Below are 22,489 nucleotides of genomic sequence, written 5' to 3' on the forward strand. Positions count from 1 at the left end.
GACAAGAGTGTGGCGGCTACGTGTGTCTCTGTTTGTTTTCCTACCAGAGCTTAAACCCCCCTTCAACACACACACACACACACACACACACACACACACACACACACACACACACACACACACACACACACACACACACACACACACACACACTCACTCACTCACTCACTCACTCACTCACTCACTCACTCACTCACTCCCTCCCTCCTCAGTCTTTTTGGAGAAAGTGAGGAGGAGGAGTTTTGTTTTCATGGAGCAACAACGACCTGCAGGAGAGTGCTGCCAAATACTGTCACCCTCTTTTACATTGTAGTACCCACTCAAGAGAAACCGGCACATGCTGCCAAATTCTGCTCTGAAAACACAAATTTTTACAACACCAGCGAGGCACTCTGAACATTGATGTACCCGTCCTCACTGTTTCTAAAATTGCGGGTCTATATTAAATGTAAATGTAAATGCTTGAACAAATAATCAGTAATTTTGTCTGGTAAGGACAGCCTTTCATGCTCCTGTATTACCTGCAAAACCCATCGTAGAATGATGCTTAACGGGCAGAAAGTAAATTGACCTGCTGGACAACAGGTGCTCCCTTAAATATACAGTTTGCACCCCTCTGCAATTTTCACATTATTGTTTTACAACGGTGAATAGAAGCAGAATTAATGTTGCTTCAGATCAACAGAAAAGGTGAAGTGAAAACAAATATCTGGAAAGTGATTTAAATTAATTTTAAAAATCCAATCCTTTGATCAAGGGGGAAGATGCTTTTTCCCTCTCTCGCTGACTTATTCATCTAAACACTCCATTGTTGGCTGTTGAGATATCTGACACGTGTGAATCATCATCATGTGTCACCACTGCCAGGTGTAGAGTCACAGAAGGTGATTTACACAAGTGAAAAAAGCAGAAGCTTTCAGCAGCATTTTAGCAAAAAGGGGTGCACATTTTTTGCCTTGTGGAAAAATGGATAGTTTTACTTTCAACCTTTGAAATGTTTTGAATTAAAACCATCTAAGAAGCAAAATTTGCTCTCTGGTTGAACTGCTCACATATCATAAACGCATGTAATTTGTTTTTAGGTGTCACAAGAAGATATTCCGTCATTTCAGAGCCAAAAAATGTGAGGAAAACATCAAAACAAAATGTAAAATTAACACAAATTCAGTCAGATCAACTATTGTTGTACAACGCTACAGATGTAGCTCATTTCATGCTACATATTACGCCCTGGAGATCTTCTTGGTAAGGTTTAGGAAAAGATCTCAGGTGGTGGGTCGAGTGGTGTGATTAAGCTATTTGAATAGCTTGCAAGGCCAGCAGTGGGGCTGGCAGTCTTGGACTAATGCATGAGCACATCAGATGAACAGGAGGTTTTCTGTCTCTCACCACTATGCAGCATTAAACACAGGAGACGAAGGCTCACATCCCATCTCCTGCCAACACTCAAGACTCCTTGTTAGAAGACAGGACGATCTTTGGCTAATGCTAACCCAAGTAATTTTACTTGAAAATGTTTGAGCGAGCCTTAACCTTAATGAATAGTCGTTGTAAGAGACAAAGACACTGTTAAAGGCTTTAAGGCTTTTAGACCTTTTGTAGCGATCTCACAAACACACATGTAAACAAACAATTCAGGATTTAAAATACTTCTTAAAAAATCTGCTTTGCAAATGTTTTATGAGGAAGGAAATGCACTTGACACTTTGTCAGAGCTTAAAGACACACAGATTGAGTGCTGACTTAATATCTACATTAAAAATATGAACATTCATGTGGAGTTATAAATGAGTGAGCCTCTCTCCTGGCAACATGAAGTTGATATACACTTTAACAGTAAGTGACATGTCTCTGTTTACGTATCCTATAATCTTAATCCTTTAATCTTTGTAGGCTCGGTTAAATCTGTATGACACACACTTCCACTATATCATAGCATCACAGTGTTTGGGGGTACATTGAAAATTGACTTTACTGCATCATAAATTGATGATGATGAGATGATGAGACTATTGCATCACTGCGTTTTACATGAGTGAAAGCTCAAACCACACTGAATCTGCTTTCAGTCTGAAAACCTGCCCGGTCCCTTCGACTGCACCTCCTGCTGGTCTACAGCGGTCCAGTGTTTTCCTCTTAACACTTTTATCAGATAAGATGTCGATGTGTGCTTTTGATTTGGAGCCTGTTCAAAACGCCGAACAATACCTCATTCTATACTATTGTGAAATGATCCGCTTGGCCTGGTTTGCAGGTCTGCTTTGGCGCTCAGACCTCTCACCTCCTTATCTCACAGCACCACACTTCATATTTTATGGCTTTGTCTCATCTCACTGAGGCATTAGATTTACAGGATCATCACATATTTAAGAACTTAAACCCAAAACATCCCATAAACCCATTTCTCATAGACTTGCTGCAGTTAAAGATCGGTTTAGACTCTGTTTATCTCTGTGTGTGTGAACACTATTTGCTCTAAATTTGCGCTCTTAATCACATATTTTAGGGCTCTATATGTGGGGCATGTTGCACTCTGACATTCTCCTGCTATTAAAAAGGGGGTCACCTCCTCTCCACTGCTGAATATGACCTTTGTTAAAGGAATTATAGGACACTTTATACAGTGTGATGATGAGCAGAAACAAAAGTCTGGGATTAAGCGGGAAGAGAGCAACAAACAAGTGAACTCGTTAGAGATACAATAGACCCCTGTGTGTGTCTTTGTGTGTGTGTGTGCTATAAATTGCATCCTAGCTCTGACACTGTTTGACAAGTCAGCTATGCTATGAGGTGCTTTTAGTGCAAGTGCACACGAATAAACTGTGTTTTAGTTTGAATTAAAGCACCGAACTGGATGGCAGAGCTGGGTGCGAGTTTAATGTTTGGACACTAATTACAATACAGCACTCAGGATTCTGTGCCGATACCAAGAAAAGACTTTGCTGATGCAGAGAGGAATTCACTCCAAAAGAGGCCAAACCTCTAAAATGTGAAATGTTGTTTTTAACACAAACAGCAACAGAGGAATTTTACCTACAAAATTATGTGTTAAAGTCCAGTTGCAATTTAGTTTTACCTTACTTTTTATGTAAATAAACTAGGATGCTATGGCAGCTGCTGTATATTTAATTTTTCAGAACAAGATAAAAACATTATACAATATCTGAGGTGTTGCTAGGAGACACAGCTGTATCGCTAGCAAACGTGTCGCTAACCTTCATGGTGTGCCGGCAACTGTAGCTCCTTTTAGTCCTGTATTGCCTGTGAACATTGATATAAGATGTTTTCAACTTGTTTTCAACAAACAAATGTCATCTGTCCCATTACAACAACATTTGTATTCCACTAGGAAAGTGGATGCAAGCTAGCAAGGCTAACTAGCTACCACTCAAAAAGTGCAGGCTCGTAGGCCTAGCTTGCTAACACTAGCATTGATTACCAGTTGATGTTGCTTTTCTTTCATGTTATTTTAACTGCTGAGTCATCTCAGTGCTCAATGTTCATCCTGCATTGTATAATGAAGAGGGGCTAGCTAGCATTAGCTCTCTCTGTCATGCTACTCTACAAAAGCAGTGGAAGCAGGCTAGCCTAACTTACATATTATTACAGATATGATAGCAGAGCTTCTGTATCTATAGGCCTATAAAGGCTATACTTTTTGACACCTTTTTTCAAGTAATTAAAATATCTTTCTCCGCTTCCAGTCATTCAGTGGATCTTAACATATGAGGTGTGGAGTAAACCTGCGATGCTCCGGGTCATGATGAGACCAAACTTTTCTGTAGATCTCAGTTTTTAAGCTGTGTCAAAGGTCAAAATGTGTCTGCAACAGACAGGGTAGCCTTGTTTCTTGCCTAACCGATTGCTCGAAATACTTTTTGCTATGTTACAACATAAAATGACGACTGCTGCTGAAAAGATGAACGGTTAAGCTTTACGATGAGGAATCTTATCAACATTTTGTCAGACTTTGGCACCGATAGGTCTAATGTGAACTGATACTCAGTCGGTGCCCTCCTTGAAGCCCTTACCGGCTGGCTATTGGGAGGAGTGTGGAGTCAGCAGTGTATAAAAGGGGTATAAAACACAACAGTCAATAAAATAGTTTTTCCAAAAATTCTGAATCACCTGAAACGTGAGGTCCTTGAGTATCCAGTCATAAATGAGCTCAGAAAAAATATCAGGCTGATGGGTCCAGTAGTATGTGAGATTAGCTGCTAACAGATAGCCACACAGACAGACACACGACCACCGGGCTTTTCGCCTGCCGGAGAAAAATATAAATCATACACAGACGAGTAGCAATAGTTGTCAGACGAGCAGTCAGCAGTGTTTTTCATCTGTCAGCTGCAGACATTGAAAGTGACGTCCGAGTGTGTGTTAAATGAGTTGTGACCCGCGGCTGTTTGCAGCCTGCCGACCGGTGCTCGAGCGGTGACTCTGCGAGAGAAAAGGAACAAAACAGAAAAACAAACGCCAGTGAAAGAGTGAACCTCCCTGCTCATCATCATCATGGCCCCATTCTTCCTCTCTCAATTGCAACTGAATCGCCTCGGTCTCATTACAGATTATGGCCTCAGCAGAGTGACTCTCCCTTTTCTCTCGCCTTTCTCCACACAGTCCCTCTCTTGATTAACATTTTCTGCTAGGCTTCACACCAAAGGCACAACCTGTGCGCTTTAAAGGCAGGGTGAAAAAAAAGCCATCAAGCGCTGGAGTGGAATCAGATAAGGCTATCAGGCAGGAGGCTTTACTGCCTCGGCTTTGTCCCGCTCCTCCACCCATCCTCGCTTCCTCCCTCAATCTCTCACTCCACTGCACCTTTTGTCCGGCTGATTCCCTGACGGAGTGCTCCCCTCAGCCTGGGACCCCCCGACCTCCTCCAGTACCGCTGCACTGAAGGCCCACAGTGTGTGTGTGTGTGCGTGTGTGCGTTTGCGTGCATGCGTGTGGGTGTGTTGTATACAGCAGCAGTTCAGACAAGAGCAGGCTGTGGTCAGGGCTGATGTTGAGTTTGAACTCCCTTAAACTAACTAACTCTGCTTCATTCACGGAACAGCGTATATTCTTATATACCCTCATGAGGTACCACCTCAGTGTATATCACAGCAAACAGTGTAAAATATCTTAGTTTTATGGTAAATATTTCAGAACACTCAAGGACACTTTACAGAGCAGGTAAAAACACAAATAACACAAGATAAATACAAGCACAATAATTAAAACCCATCAAGTAAAAACAAGCTACAAGGAGAAGTGAAGTTACAGAGAGAAGGAAATATTTAACTCAAAGTCTTTCTGTAAATTCTAAACAAATACACATAATTCAAAGGAATAAACACTTTACTGGTGAAGCAATGAAGGATTTTTGAGGCAGATGTACACAACCTTTAAAGGGACAGTTCACCCCCAAAATAAAAAACGTGTTTTTCCTCTTACCTGAAGTGCTGTTTATTCATCTAGATTGTTTTGGTGATGGGTTCTGGAGACGTTGGCTGTAGAGATGTTCATCTTCTCTCAAAGATAATGGAGCTAGTTAACAGCTTGTGTTGTTTGAAGCAGCAAAAAAAATGCACTTAAAGAAATGTCTCTTTCCAGAAACAATGACCCGATTACTCAAGATAATAGCGTTTCATGTAGGAACTATTTTCTTTCTACTGAGCTACACCTGCCGCCGTGTCATTGCGCAGACAGAAACGTGCATCTGCAGACACGCACCCGAGTGCTTCCACAAACACAAAGTAATGAATCAATGCCAAAAACGAGATAACAACAAGAACAATAACCTGAACCAGCTCTGCCATAACATCAGTCTTTATAAGGCTCGTGTTAAGGTTTTGCTTTGAAATGTGTGAATTCAATTATGTGTTTGTTTCTCAGGTCATATTTAAAGGTGCTGTTGTGCTGGGCTACATTATAGTCAATGCAAAACCTGCATGAACATCTCATGGAAGACTCTTCTATTGGAATGAGTGGAAATCTTTTGATTAAAATCTGTTAATGATCTGTTAATGTATTAATGAAGTTAAAAGTTGTATGAAAGAATCAGAAACAAGTGTTTTTACCAAGTACGTTTTCACATACAAGGAACAGGTGCATCAGTGCTGTGGTACATTTGTGGAAATGTGGAAAACATTGAACAATGTGCAGATTATCTCAAAATAAAGACAGAAGACTATGTACAATGTGAGGAAATACAGCATAGGGATTTGAACTGTTAATTTAATTTTAATTTAAATTTGGTGTGGAGACTTTAAACCATCATAATGTGTTGAGTCTATGGAGCAGGATCAGAGTCAGTGAGGGTCCCGGGTCTTATTGATGAGGCCAGCTTTTGGTCTTGATCTTGAAATGAAGTGGAGTAGATGTACAGAATGGAAATAAATCAAGTACAAGTATCTTTAAATTTAATTTAAACATATCGTGTAAGTAAAGGCTCTTCCACCTGTGGAGGAAAGATGGACTCATTAGATAATGAGGCATTGCTAATCACACCTGATTAGCTCTGATTGGTTAGTAGAGAGCATAATAAAACAACATAGGTCCTTTTTTAAGTACGTATGTTCATTTATGTGTTTCTGGACTCAGTGAAGGCACCACAGGTGAACTGCTAACTCTCCTCCAGCTGGTGAGTGAGGCTCAGCCTCAGCCTGCCTGCTTGTAGAAACGAGAAGGTGGATCCATTCACTCGTTAACACAAGCTGCCGTTTCACTGGAGCAGACCGACCAGTGCGCTGATGCAGCCACCATGTGAATGTGTGGTGTCTTTTGAAGGGAGCGGGCTCTAAATCCCTGCCCGGTCCCATGCAGGCCGAGCGGCGGCTGCGTGAACGACTCCTCGCGCTGCAGCCCCCTTCTCATCACAGATATTTGCAAACAGATGCGCGAAGCCGGCCCGCAGGTTTTTTGATCAATCAAGCTTTAACAAGTCAAGTTGACTAGATGCGAATGTTACATTTTGCATGTGAAAGGACGAGGCCACGGAAGGCCTGGTTTTGATTAGGCCTAAGCTGATAAATGGCAGATTCAAACAGCCCCCCTGCTATTGCGGAGAAACCCCAGAGGTCCAGAGGTTTAAGTCCAGACTGATATCAACTCTGTTGCTCTTCTTTCTTCTCCAAACCAATGAATAGATCCATTATTCAGCAGACTCATTCTCATCTCCTAAATTGAAGTGGCAGCAGCTTAAAAGCCTCCATTTTCTACCCCCCTGCTTTTTTCTCCAAGTCACTCTCCCTCCTAAATTTGCCTGCTGAAATATTCATGGGTGTGGTTAGTCAGTTAGTCTCAGTCTGTCCCCTCGTGTAGTCATCGTTCTTACATTGGAGGCTTAAACAGTGATCATTACATTTGAGTTAAAGAAATGATCAAAAGAGTCAGTTGAAACTCTTTTGAGACAGGTTTTTGAGGATTATGGACATAAAGGGTCATAAAAAGTCCCAAAGTCATGAAAAAGTGTTTTTACTAAAACAATCGCTTATTTCTGTAGTTTGTACGTGCTTGAGTCTCAAATTTGAAAAGGCCAAACTTGAGCTAATTTGTTATTAGATGCACATGTAACACTGCAGTGATTATTTTTAATTTTCAGTGAGAATTGTTCATCAAAAAGTTCAGATCTCATCTTCAGAAAAAAATAACAGAGCAAAACACAGAAAAGCAGCAAATTGTCACATTTGACAAGCTGGAACCACAGAATTATCGCTTTTTTTTTGCTTAAGAAAATGACTTAAATATTAATCACCTATCAAAATAGTTGCTTATTTTTTGCTGTTCATCAATTAATTTTTTCGGCTCTTGTGTCTCCTTCCTTGCGTCTTATTATTTTGACCCATCAGAGTGTTTTTCCAGCTTCACTACTCATGCTGTAATCATACAGTAAAAACCCTTTTTCCTGATGAAGCAGAATATTGTGGTTTATGTCAAGGTCTCCAGCATCCAGCCAATCAAGGCCAACTGGACTCCCTGTGAACCTCTCGCCCTGTATTGTCCACCCACCGTGACCCGAGTGCGACCAGAGGAGAGGAATATTGCTCTAATCCACTCTGCACACACACATGCTCACACACAGAAGCCTAATGCTGTTACCCATGCTGGAAGTGGCTGCTCCACATCGTATAAAACTTGATACATAAAAGAAGTGACCGTCAATCTGACTGAAATGTTCTCGTGCAGTCAGAAAGTCCTGTTAACATGCATTCTGCAGCTCAAAAGGTTTGTCTTTGTCTTCTTCTCTTCGCAGTCGACTTTTTGGCAAAGTATTGCATTTTCAGTCAGGAGAAGCTGGCTGAGTACAAAAGAGCTTTTGAAGCAGTAAGTGAAAAGACATTTTAAACCCTTTATATTCTGGATATTCTCTTTCACGCGATGTAATATGCTGCTCTCCCAGTTCAGAATAAGGTGATTTTTTTCTCTTTCTTGTTAGAAAATAGTCTTTAAAAATGTCCATCACTGTTTCCCGAAACTTAAAATGACATATTTAGCATGAAGTTTTTCTATTTACTGTCATAGAGGGCCAAGAAAAACAGTAAATATTCACATTTAAGAAGCTGAACCAGTGATTTTTTTGCCATTTGTGCTTTAAAAAATTGCTTGATCTTGTCAAATGGTTACAGATTAATTTTCTAACTGACTGACTGACGAATTGCTCAATCTAGATTGGTGGTTCTTAACGTGTGGGGGTCCCAAGATCTGTCCAATTTCAAAGCATAATTAACTAAAAGACAGCTCCAGTTCCTGGTGCTTTCAGCTGCATCTCACAGTCTTTGGACCTTGCATTAAGAGTTTAATTTTGTCAAACTGCTGTTTCTGAGGTTAGGAATGAACCTTTTAAGCATGTCTGTTTTTTCTTGCTTTTTTCTGAAACACTGGATACTTTTGCCTCTTAAACTCTGCAAACTGAAAAATACTGCTTCTGTCTTCTTGTGACAACATGACTTCTTTTAAAATATCATGAGCCAGAAAGTTTGGGAATCAGTGATTTAGCTGATGATGCTGATGATGATGGTGGTGGGGGTGGTGGTCTGTCTTTGCAGGAGGACAGCGATGGTGACGGCTACATCTCCTGCCTTCAGGTTCTGCTTGCTCTGAAAAACATCATCCCTCCAGAGCTGCTGTCTGAGGAAGAGGAGATCTACGTCTACAGGGTCGGCTTTTACTGCATCTGCACACATGCAAATACAAATACACAACCATTTACAAACACACACACACACACATCACTCTCCCACAGTGACACAAAATACCAACCGACAGACTGACTCTGATCATCTCATCTCTTTTGGGGTTTTTTTTGTGTTTTAGATCCTGGAGATGGTGGACTTCAGAGTGACAGATGGTCTCGTAGACCTGAGGCTCTTTGCTGTGATCTCTAGTCTGGCACAGAAAATAGCCACCATGGAGTAAGTGACCATGAGCGGACACACGCCTCAATGCAGCCGGACGAGGAGTCCTGACCTGCCATAAATAAGAATAAGAGTGTGTATGCAAGTTTGTTCCGGCGATTTCGTCGTCGTGTGTGGGGCTTCCCTTGATCCTCGTCTTCAGCTTCAGAAGTCAAAGTTATGACTTTGGATGTCATAAATGCTTCTTCATCAGCACTAAAATGATTCATGTTGTATGAAAAAATATTAAATATAATATAAAAACGTTCTCTGGTTTCACCCTCTCAGATGTGAGGATTTGCTGATTTTATCATTTTAAATTGAATATATTTTGTTTTTGGACTGTTGGTCGAACAAAACAAGACGTGAATGCATCATGTTATATATAATGGATTTTTATCCTTGCTCTCTGTCAATAATTAAATCGAAAACTTAAAAATAAAAACCTTTGTGCTGATTAAGAATATTTAAACTTGTTTTAAAGAAATAAAGCTTTTAAGATTCAAATTCAGACAACAGTGTCTTGATAGGAAGAAGATTTCTGCAGTGGAGACATCACCTTTGGCTCTAGGAAATTGTGATGGACATTTTCCTTTATTTTCTGACATTTTATAGACTAAACGATGAATTGATAATGAGGATAATCATTAGCTGCAGCCCTGAACAGTCCCTTATCTCCAAATATGCGGTTTATATTGTTAAATAGGCGGCCATATGCTGTTTGTCCAGCTAATCGTTCAAAGGCCGAAGTTATTGAGTTTGTCATAGAAGAAAATCAGCAAATATTCACATTTGAGAAGCTGGAACCAAAGAATTTTTGGTACTTTTGTTATAAAAAATGACTTAAATGATTAATCTCTTATCAAAATTGTTGCAGATTAATATTCCCCAAAAGGAGCGCTCAACTGCATCCTGTTGTCTGTTTACTGCTGTTTGCAAGGTCAAGAATGAACTTTGATACTCAAAATTTTATTGATTTTTATGTGCATACAGTTCATATTTTAATAACAGAGACAAAAATATAGATTGAACTAGATTTGAAACAATTAATCAATTAGCCAATTGATAGAAAATTCATCTGCAACTCTTTTAATAATTTGCGCCATCCTTTATTTTGCAAAACCGCCAAAAATATGCTGATTCTCCAATGGGAGGATTTGATGCTTTTTTGTCACTCATGACGGTAAACCGAGTATGTTTGAGACATTTGAGGCTGTTAATTCGGGCCGTGGGAACTTAGAACAGGCAACGTTTTACGACATTTCAAAAACCATGAAGATAATCTGCAGATTAATCAAGCGTAGTAGTCCGCTGCAGCCCCACATTGAACCCTGCGCAGACAGAAAGCATCGCTCTGATTTGAACTCGGCCTCAGCGTCCTTGTGTCGCTACATTACGCCCCATACGCCGCAGATTCCCACACACATCGCTATTTTCCTGCCCTGGGGTGTATAGTTCCTACAGACAGGAGTGTGTGGAGCCAACCCTACTCTGGAGGTCTCCGAGGGTCAAGGCCTGCTCCCAAAGCCCTCACCCCGGAGTGAGAGCTCCCTCTCAGTGAGGACAGGGCCAGGGTCATGGGTCCTCTGATTTACGGCCAGCTCTTTGTGTTGTGTATTAGAGGAGGCCTGTGGACTGACTGGCACAGGGAGACCAGGGTGTCTCCTCTGTATGGAGGCAATTATAGTAATGATAATGAATGACCATATTAAACCTCTTTTCACAAAACTCCTTCTTGCAATTTAAATAATAAGAAGAGAGCAGATCAGCGTTCATAATGCCGACTCCGAAACAAGAAGAAAACAATAGCATCCTTCTGTCATCTCATCCTAACTGAACTAAATTGATCCTCTTACCTGTTTCAGTTAATCCTGTTGTCTCTAATCCTATCTTAGAAATGAGCTGCAACAGTAGTTACACAATCAGCCTTTCTGATCATGTAAGGCTTTGAAATCTGAGGAGGTGCTTCCCACATTTTTATATATACTTCTTTTTCTTCTTCCAGTTCTACCTCGCACTAATTGCACCCTTCCCCCCTTCACTCTCCTCTTTTCTTTTCTGCTTTAACTGTCCGGCCCTCTCATGTCTCTAATCTCTCGGGCTCTTGTTGCCTACCTCTCACCCTCTGTGCCGTGCTGTTTTGGCCCTTGACTCAGCCCATCTGTCCCTGCGCAGCATTGTGCTCGCCAACAAGTCCACCTCACACAGCGCCACATACCCTCAGGGCAAGTCACATGATCTGCCAAGAAGCGCATTGCCATACAGGATTCCCAAACAGCATCAGTGGAGCCGTGGCAGTCATTGTCACCATTGTCATCCCTTGTTGCTTGTGTTGGACTTGTGAGCATGCATGCGTGCACTGAGAGTTACTGTAAGTCTCCACGTTTCTGGAAATTCACTGGACTGAATGAGTCAGGGAGTGAAGGAGAGCTAATGTTTGGAGATTGCAGAACCCAGACCAGCTCCCCGCCACAAAAGCTGTCTGAGACCTGAGTCCCTCCTCCTCCAGAGAGGACGGAGTCACAACAGCCCGCTCAAACATATCCCAAAACAGCTCTCAGATCTGTCAAATGAACTAGGTCAGAATATGTTTGCATCCCTTCGCCCCCCCCTGCTCACTGTATACCAGCTCCCCAATGAGGAGACCGCCAAAATTTTGGGGCGTTACGTAAGCGAGAAGTCTGCTGTGTTGTCCGCAGCAGGGTGCCGGAGGAGGGCCGACAAAAGAAAATGGGTTAGGCTGCTATTATCCTCCCCGCAGTCCATCACCAGTCCCCTAGCCCCTCGTTTACGCTCGCCATTATCACGCCAGTGTCCTTAGCACACCAGCATTTGGACTCTTTTACTGCAAACCAAGTGCAATTAATGATCATTAGCTGCCCTGTCTCGCTTCATCCCCATCAAGCCCCTGCCTACATGGTGGTTGGAGGACAAGGGCCAATCACGGCACTGGGAGCACTCAGGCGTGCATTGCACTCGTTGGCCTAGCGCTTGGCCATTCTTCGCTCTAGCAGGCCATTGAGCGCACGGCGAGGAGGGGCTCATTAACACCGGGCGCTCGTTAGAGAAGGGACGACCGTCGCTGTGCCACACGCTGGACTGGAGAGGTCTGTCCCAGCACAATCGGCCGTGTCTCCCTCTAATTATCCGAGTGGACCTAGATTTTGTTGGTCTGCGAGTGGTCACATTGCACCAGAGTGTGCCCCGGCCGCTTTTTCCCCTCCCTAAACCTCCACGCGAACCCTGCTCACCCGGCTCCAGCTCCCCCCCACACCCGCTGTCCCAAAACCAGAGCAGTTTTATCCGTTACTGTGGCGGGATGTCCACGTGTGCCCACGCATTGTTTGTCAGCCAGGCCACGGTGAGCAACCACAATGGGTTCAGAACACTTTACCATCACATCCCTGCAAACACAACATCGCACGAGACAAACCCGCCAAAAATCACCCGCCGCCGACAGCAGATTGTCCCGAATCTGTCTGCAGCGGCAACCAAAGCATTTACCGACACTTGAGGAGTGAAGTTATTTTTATTGTGATTTGACAGACGTGCACTTTGTTAAAGGCTTTCAGGATAATTTTATTGGTCGTGTTCAGCACAGCGACTGTTGTATGATGTCCTTTGAGGCTCTGGGAGAAAAATAGTCTTGATCGTGTCATCAGGATTATCTTGCTTTATGCTCTCAGACATTAAATTTACAAACTGATTGTGTGTGCATTCAGCAGGCAGGAAATCTGTAATGAAAGATGCTATTGAGTTGCATCATGGGAAATGTAGGACCAGCTTGAAGCATACTAGAGACTACCTCTCTGCAATGCTAAATCCTTTCTTTGAAAACTATGCTCATGTTCTTCAGCACAGTTTCACTAATTCGCGCCATCATTCTGCTCTTTTCTTCCAGTGAGTTTATGCGATCACTAATCAGCGACATGGACTTCCGCTCGCTTGAAGTGAGGCTCTTCAAAGCGAAGGTAACCAACCTAGCCAACGCGATTCTCCTTAACGTCTGCTGGCTAATACGTGCGTCCGCATGTTTATACTCTGTTTTCACAAGGTGCACTCGATTACCTCCATGCAACATCAGATTAACACTCACATTAGTCACATTCATGCCACAAACACCACCTCCGCCTCTCTTTCATGGCTCCGCGGGTATAATTACAATGAAATAAATACTGGTAAACACTTTGAAGAGCAATTCCAAAGCATGCTTTGTAAAGCTAGCTTTTCTTATGAGGGACACTCAGCCCTTATGCATGGAAATGAGGGAAGCAAGCTAGAGGGAGAAAGAGAGGGGTGCTTTTCCCTTTTCATAGATTAGCACGGGCCTAATCTCATTAAAGTGCCCAGCAGTGAACATGCCGTCCACTCCGCCCAGCCCTGTAATCAGCCTGAGACACACGGCTCATCTCAGATGGGCCGGGACTGGCCTACCAGCTGGCCGCTCACAAGCAGGCCCGGCCCTCATTCATACGAGGAAGTACTGAGCAACCGAAAGGCAGGAGCAACATGAAAGCCTGTGGCCATGGGTGTGGAAACTGAGCCCCTGGCCAGGTAGGGAGGCTTTGTAATTATAGAGCTGTTAGGGATAGGGTTGTTAACTGGAGAGGTTTGTGGGGGGAATGGGCTAATTGCCAGAAGGATTATTCTCCCCCCTCTACCCCAACAATTATTACCTTGACTGCATTAACTGTGCAAACAGGTGCGTTCAAACGGGCCTAGAAACAGGTTGAGGTAATCTGAGGCTACTCTGAAGAACACAAACAATAACACACTCATACTCAAACATGTGCAGACACCCACATGCTCAAGACTGTGTTTGGAGCGCAAAGCCAGTTTTCCTTCTTTTCCTTCGTGTTCTTATTTGTGGCTGATATTGTGGCTGCTGTAGCAACTGTTCCTGTTCCTCCTGGAAGAGCAGCGAGGGGACGCCGGAGATCAGCAGGGCTTCATCAGCGCAGAGCAGCTGCTTCTGGAGCTGAAGGCCGGCGGAATCCATCTGGAGCAGGAGGCGGCCATCAGACTGGAGCTGCAGCACATCCCTCCCCTGGACCTGCTGGACTTCCTGGCCTACCTGCCCCTCTTCATGCTCATTCACAAGTCAGTCATCTCCAACCCTCTCGATGACTCCAGCAACCTCTGAACTCAGCTGCTGCACGGCCTACCTGTGTGCTCAGGTATCACCATGACTGCCACTACGCTTATCAGTCCTGCAGTCTTGTGTGAAAAGGTGAAGACATGCTTGGATTAAAGGGAGAGAAGCAGCCACCGTGGAAATTGGCATCCTATAAGGAAACTTATTAGTCTCTTGTGATCTTTAAAACCTGATCAGACAGCGTTTAAGAAAATTGAAAAACTTGGGATCGCCTCAATTATTGGATTGTCACAGCGGCGACGTACTGCAGCGTTCATGTTATATCACGTAAACCATAATTACAAGCAGCACAGTGGAAAAGCCACCACACACAGACACCAACAATATCTCCCCAGTATCTTTGAGTTACTAAATTCCAATAATAACACTAATACAGCTGATAAAAGGAGCTTCACACTGTTTCATTCTCAGTTATCCGGGTCTTGTTTATCTACGGAGTGTTGAGTCGAGAGGAAATTCAAGTGAAAACTTTTCACCTCTTATCCAAGAGGCTTCGTCAGTTCTGACTGACTGATAGGGAGTCCCAGGTATTTAACCTCTGCGGGGTCATTGTCAAGGTCATTGATACCACATGGGTCCTTGAATGAGTGTGTGTCATCATAAGGGACACCCATTCGAGGACAGCAACATATGTATTTTGGACAGGGAGGACAGATGGTATGAAGGAAGCTGTTTCAGTGAAAATTGAGAGGAGGAGGAGGAGGTCTACGACACCACGTACCTGTTCTCTCAACAAGCGTTCACAGTTGGCCTCATGTGACTCCAGTGAGCCAGTCCAAATCATCCAATTGTTACTAATGACCTTGAAGACGACCCCACAGAGGTTACATACCTGGGACTCCCCATCAGTGGATCTTGGACGGGAGTCTAATTTGTTTTTGTTTCTACAACCTCGTTTAGCTGTTCTTGATTCAACCCTCCTCGGATCCAAAACAGAGGACGCTCATTTAAGACGATAACCAGGTGTGACCAGCAGCTGGGTAACCACCTTGGAATAATGCATGAACACTCACAAGTTGGACTAAAAGACATTTTTTCTTTTTTTTTCCCCATTCTGTTGACATCACGTGAATGCAGCATGAATCTGTGCCACACGTTGGCGCTCGAAGCGAGAATGTTCCAGGTAACAGAACGTGTTCAGCTCAGGACGTTTCTGTCGCCTTTAGAAAGGGTTAAACTGTAGGTACCAAGCTAGCTGGACATGCTAATGTTAGCATTTTCAGGGCAGGCAGTTTAATCCTTTTATTTTTGCTGTTGTGTTAAGCCTGGTGTGCCGACTCACCGGGACCAAGCTCTGATTGGACAATAGCTATTTTAGGGGTGGAGTTTAGCAAGCAGTCTTTTTTCTGTTGTACTGAAAATAAATCTTAGAATTCCAGAATGTCCAGAGAGAAATTATGGCATGAAGACGTTTTTGGGTCATTTTGAACTACACTGAATATTTTACTTGACCTTCCTTTCACAGTGATGTTAACTGGGCCTCTGTGGTTTCACATCACATTTCATTGAGCTGTAAAGTGCTGTCTATGGTGCTGAAATGTTCTGCCGCAGTGGATGGTGATCAAGAAGTCTTTCACCGAAAAGCTTTGAATGCACCACAGGCATTATTTTGGTTGCATTAGATTAAAAAAACTCCTCCAAACCCTCCCTGACGCGCTGCTGCAGAGGCGGCTTCATGTAGCGTTTCTGATGCAACAACTGCTTATTGTTCTGAAGGGAAAAACAACATTTGAGGTAGCCTCTCCTCAGACTGTTGTCCTCTTCTATCCAACTTAATCAACACTGATGAATGATATTCAATAAGATATTCAACTCATATAGTTTGAGCCATTGTTTTGCCCCGGCTTTGCCAATTAGATATGGCCTTGCTCTCCTGCGGTTCATACACGCTTGACAAACCACCGAGCAGCAACACTTAATGGACTCTGACAGGCAGCAAAACCAGGACTGTTAGATCAGGGCTGTCCTGTAAACCACAGATGTTAAAAATTCTACAACCTAATGTTTAAACTGATTTAAGAAATACTCTTTATATGCATATAATTATTATTATTATCACTGTTTGTCTTTGATATCCTCCTCTACGTTTACCTTTTCCCCCCTTATTTTACTGACCTTTATGAACCTAAACAAGCTGTTTGTGTGTATTATAAAAATCAAATCTTGTGTACCTGTGTTTGCTTGAGGACGACTCGCCTGATGGTTGTTGACCTTTTTGCACATAATTTGCTTTAGGGTCTTGAGAGCATACAGTTTCTCCACAGTTTAGACCGTAATTTCCTGTTCGACGTGTGTCGGCTACATCAGATTTCCCTTCGGAGCTGGAGTAAAAATGTTTCTTTTGTTAGGGTTGATTTGTTAAATCCGACACCAGACATCACCTTTTGTTGTTTATTTGTTTCTCCAAGTAAAGTTGAAAATTTTAATGTGCTGATGTGACTCTCACAGCTGTGCAGGGTGTCATGTTAAATGTCAAATTAGTGGGGGTTTTTTTATACAAAATAAGATATATTCACACATATAGGAGAAATTATAGAGGGAGTTATGGAGAAATGCACCGTTTTTGTTTTTGTTTACACACATTCCAGTTGTAAACAAACTTTGCATTGGAAAAATGAGATCGAGCTGTTGAAAGTGTTAGTTTAGTAGTGAAAAGGCCTCTCAACCTGTTTGGGAATGACAGCAGGTTCCAGTCCTGTGGTTTTTATGGACGTGGGTTGATTTATATGTCGGACTGTACCTTTAATAAACGTGTTGACTTTTTCAACTATAGCAGACTTTGATTAATAGGCCTTTTGGAAACTAGTGAAAACAATAAACTGCCTGGCAACACGTTTGTGAACATGTTCATGTGTCAGACTCAAACAGAAACACATGTTTTATGATTTATGACCTGATAGTGATGAAAATAAAAGCCTCAATTAAACAGTTAACTACAGATAGTTTCTCCGTACTGCTGCTGTGAAAGTGCAGCTCTGTTCATTTTTCAAGGGACCCTCTTCCCCCCCTCTCTGGGCCCCCTGGCGGCCCATGAACCCTCCTTTGAAAAATCTGAGGTGGCGCACGCGCATCTTGCACAATGACCCCGAACGCACCACTTTTTTGCAGTGTGTTTCTCTTTGTGAATACGATGAAAACTTTTTTTTTTATTATTATTTGAACAATCAAATACGTGATTTTATTTTTAATGTGATGTGATTTATTTGAGTTATTGTCGCGGAAAAGGCTTAAAATACAAGAGCAGCCGACGTTTCTTTCAGCCTCAGACACACGAACACTGGACTCTTTTTTTTTTCCTTCCCAGGTGGCGGTTGTTGTGTGTTCGGCGGCATGCTGCTGTCAGGAGGCACACGCCATCAGCCAATTCAGCTCCGTGTCTCCACTCGACCACCCTACAAACCCCATTCACTCATTAAAGCAGACACGCGTCCGGCTGCAGCCGCCGCTCTACCTGTCAAACTTCCTTTTGCAGAAACACAAACTCCACCTCAGAATCTATTGGTGGTCGCCAAAGTGCAATCACCCCAGTGAGGTTCCCTCCATCTGCAGGTTTTAAGCGTTCATGACCTCTTGATTTATTTTTTCTCAAAGTTTCAACTGATTTGCGAAGTTAGGCTGAAAAATGGCTGCCGCTTTCCTCAAGTTCCTTTATGTGCACGAACATGGACGTTTGCATTTTCTTCTATGAGCAGTTAACGCGCCGTTTAAAGCTGCTTCAGCCTCTCTTGGGGCGCACGGTCCAAACTATGAGGACGAGGATTTTTATCTCAGCAGAAAGAGTAAATCAGTTTTCTGGAACTTCTCTTTATTTTTCCCGATGTTTACTTTATCTCCATCAGTGCATTTATGTTCCAGCTGCTGGTTCAGTAGGACATTAAAATTTCATTGCTGTGCCTGCTTTGAAATACGCAGTGAGGGCTTCAGTTTTATGCACTTGTGGCACCAGATTCACTGTTTGCGCTTGCGCAAAATGGACCAGTTCTGCTGTGGGCACCATCCAATATTACAATAGACCCTGGTCAAGGCTGGACATTGAGGGCTTTGCTCTGGGACTTCTGAGGAAAAGCTTGAAAGAGCTTCTGAATTTGGAAAGGCGAGAAAGAAATGTGCGTAAAATGTGCGTAAAAGTTGGGTTTCTTTTTTCCTTTGTCCCTACAGTGCAGTATGTTTCTTATCATATTGTCCCCATCATTCCCTCTCGCTTTCACCTCCAATTAGCTTCTAACCCCATGTTGGAAGCCGTAACCAAACGTCCCCTTCCTCCTTTAAATCCACCCCAAAAATAAGACATAGAAATAATTCAGTAGCAAATCATTTTATTCTTGGACTAGAGTGTAGAAAATATGGTTATAAGACTTCTTTTTTTTTCAGCATCTGTTTATGTGAAGACAATATAGAGCTGGCAGTATAAAGAGACAATGCATGGTCATTGCGCTCTGTTTGGACAATAGCTGCAAAAGTTTTGATCATTGTGAACTTCATGACATAATGCAATAACATGGTTTTGCTATTAAATAAGACACATCGGTGCTAGAATAAAACTTCGGAGTGTCAAACTCCTTCTGGAAACCTCATGAACAGAAGAGCCAGAGAATAATAGACTACACGTCTACATAGGCAGGAGGTATAGAAGCAACTTCGCAATATATAGACAAAATATATACAAAAGGATGTGTACAAAACATCTATAAATCTCTTACATACAAAAATATCTTAATATATTTCAAAAAAGCGTTTTGATATAGAATTTCATAGAATAAATCCGCGACTTGGAAGCATTTTCTGAGAGGTTTACCAAAGGGTTGGTGTTCTGTGATTGGATTTAGCATAGTTGAAGAGCGACGTATTAAATAATGTTTCTGATGTGCTGCTGAAGAGCATGAATTCACTTTAGGGGCTTTTTGTCTATCATGGGCAAATGCACAGAAGCTTGGATTCCCACGCTGTCAGGAGACCCGTCTTCCTTTAATCCTTTGGCGCTGATCTCTGGCCTGATTTTCCCCAAGTTTTCAGGACGTTAAGGCCGTGTCTGTCAGTCTGGGAGGACCGGGCGTTAAGGACGCAGGACCAAAACGCGCGTACGGTGTGTCTCGTTGTTAAGGACAGCCAGCCTCCTCCGGGACCATCCCAAGCGCGCTTCAATGGTAAATTGAGTTGATCCATATTTCTGTGAGAAGAGGAAGAAAAGAAGAGGTTAAGTCACTGTTCAGATTCTTTATCATCATTGTTTCTTTAAAATTGTGTCTGATATTAACTTGGATATAAGTAAATCTATTCTTACCTCATATAGATGCTCAGAACCAGTTGGTGAAGTCCAGCAGTTCCTGCTCTTCTGGACTAAGGGGGTCGTAGGAGCCCTCGTCGGATGAGTAGGAGGACACGGGTGAACCTGCCATGGAGTTCATGTCAGCGGAGTATCCCTGCGACATGGTGGGCGACAGGACGCCGGACTGAAACGCCGCGCTCACCGCGTCGTGTTCGTCCAGCAGCTGCTGCAGGGCGCGGATGTACTCCACAGCAGAGCGCAGCGTCTCCACTTTACTCATCTTCTTGTTGGCGGCGCCGTTGGGGACGTGCTCCCGCAGAGTGGCGAAGCCGTTGTTCACCAGTTTCACGCGGTTGCGCTCCCTCTCGTTCCTCCGGGCCACTGCGTGCGGCTGCTGCTGCGGAAGACTGTAGCCGAAACCTGCGAAATTAAGCCTCCGCTTGCACCGCAGCAGCTCCGGAGAGGAAGAGCGTTGCCTCTTCTGCTTGGACCCGGACTTCCCGCTGCTCTGGCTGCTGCCGCTGGGACTCAGCTGGATGCTCTGTGCCGCCGCGGCGGAAAAGAAACAAGCGGGCGGCATCAGCTGCTGCTGGCTGATGTTAATTTCCATCTTGGTTGTGAGGTCCATTAAAAAACGCAAACTTATAAAGAATCACCAAGTCTCGAGGCGGTGCGTCCCGCTCGTGCCGTTCACGTGGTGTGGCCGCTTGACGCGCACTGGTTTCAGTGGGGGCAGTCCGCTGGGCTGCTGCCTCGCGCGCTCCTCAAAGCTGCTCTGAGTCCTCGAGGGAAGACGCCACTGCTTTTGAATACGTTTGGATGGGGGACTGGCCACGCCCTCCGGTCGCGTGGATTCACCTTGGGCTCCTGCCCCGGTGCCGGTGCGTTGCGCGCGCCGGACGCGTGCCACTTGAAGCACTAAACAAACAGTGGTGAGTTTTTTCTCTTTCTATCTATCACGGGTGTCAGTTAGGTGTGCGGCAGAGCACAAGGAAAGTTTTCCACACAGAGGAGCCCCGTGCAGGACCAGTTTACAAAACTGCAGCACTTCAGTTTTCATTTTTAATGAGTGAATAAAATCAGTTGGTTTTTCAACACATTGGGTCAGTTGGGGATCTTTTAACGAGTAAATTGTAAGTTTTCAGCCCAATAAATCAGTCTTAAATACGCTGTCCTGGAAATTCATGATTCATATGAACTTTTTGTCAAGTTACGGACTTTCCTCCTGTGTTGAACTGGCGCTGAATTGATGGATATTGAGTTCGGAAATACGCCAAACTCTCATTTCAACAGGTGACATCATGTCAGTCTCACTCATACAGTGTATTTTCAGAGCGAGTCTGGTTATGACTAAGAGGAGAAAGGCAAAGTGTTTTTAAGAACAGGTATTGAATGGTTTCGTTTCTCTACAGTAAAAGATAGTTTACGCATAGCTCAGATATTCCTGAACATTTGATGTGTTCTTCGCAGCTCTGGACAAACCGTGGTGCTGAAAGACAGCTCACCATCCACATTTCCAACATTAACACAGCGCTTCAGAGTTCATCAGAGAGCTCCGCATGGAGATCAGCCGCTCGCGGTCTAGTTTCATTGTTAACGTTACAGACGCGTCTGAATGCCACTCATTTGAGGGACCATTGTGCATCAGAGGCCGAATTTTCCACTTTGATTAGAGCAGATCATCAGCCTCGCACAGGCGGAACGGAGGGCGCAAATCTGCGGAGGGGCCCTAAGAAGCTGCTGGGAGGAGGCTTTGTGTATGATTTGATACACCCGATATGGTTACAGTAGCGTGGACGCGGTGAGTTCTGTCGATTATTGTCGCTTTGAAAGAGTGCAGAATAATAAAACACGTCTCTCAGCGCGGAACAAAACCAAGACCAAACTGTAACACTCTGTTTTTCCGTGCGCGTGCATGTGTGGTGCGTGCATGTGCATCAAAACATAAGCCAGAGTTCCGATTGTCTCTCAGTTTGTGCGCCATTGTTCAACTTTTACGCACGAAGCTCTTCTCTATCCACGTCTGCGTCTTGCTATGTTTTGTAATGCAATTAATATCTGAGTGTGCGTGTGTGCGCGCGCGCAGATAACTTCTGTCCGCCCCCCTTCCTTGTTTTTATAATCATGTGCGTGTGCGTCCGTGCACGCGCGTCCTGAAGAGGGGCTTGTAATAAATTGTGCAATTTTTCTGCGTTGGCAGTGGCATTCAAAATCAAGCTTCCATTGAAGAACACCCCCCCCCCCCAGCCCAGCCAACCCCTTACCCCCCCTCACACACCCACTACCAATACTTTCTTTTCTTTCCCTCCCCCTTATTCTCTTTACCCCCCCTTTTTTTTGGCCCAGCAAGAGAGTTTAGAAAAGAAGCGTGGGTTCTATTCAGCATCCCCCTGCACCCCTTCGCCATCGCCAGGCTTTCTGAAACCTATCCATGCCCTGTCAGTGTGCTTCCAGGGTCCAATTAGCGCTTTGTGAGGACTTTCTCTCTGCTGCTGCTGGTCTTCCAGTGGCTGGGAGGGCGCTCATTTTTCTTGAGGGGCTTTCCAGTCATAGCTGAGTGTAATAATTAATATGACATCTGGGCGCCCGAGTTCCCCTCTAACCACTCTCTGTATTTTTCTCTTATCTTTTCTTTAGCTGTGTGTGGAGACAATAAAACAAAAGCACCCATATCATCCATTCCGTCTT

At 43.7% G+C, this 22,489-nt stretch overlaps 1 protein-coding gene across 1 annotated transcript; it reads right to left on the minus strand.

Moving 5' to 3' along the window:
• Window positions 1–18,834: 18,834 nt before the first annotated feature.
• On the minus strand, window positions 18,835–20,556 carry ascl1a (achaete-scute family bHLH transcription factor 1a). Its single transcript, XM_041964220.1, has 2 exons — window positions 19,817–20,556; window positions 18,835–19,702 (listed from the first exon to the last, which is right to left on the minus strand). Exon 1 carries the CDS (start codon window positions 20,427–20,429, stop codon window positions 19,830–19,832), a length of 600 nt encoding a protein of 199 aa, XP_041820154.1. The 5' UTR covers window positions 20,430–20,556; the 3' UTR covers window positions 18,835–19,702; window positions 19,817–19,829.
• Between the last annotated feature and the right edge of the window lie 1,933 nt (window positions 20,557–22,489).

Source organism: Chelmon rostratus, chromosome 22, assembly GCF_017976325.1.
Source record: "Chelmon rostratus isolate fCheRos1 chromosome 22, fCheRos1.pri, whole genome shotgun sequence".
In the NCBI taxonomy this organism is placed as follows: Eukaryota; Metazoa; Chordata; class Actinopteri; order Chaetodontiformes; family Chaetodontidae; genus Chelmon; species Chelmon rostratus.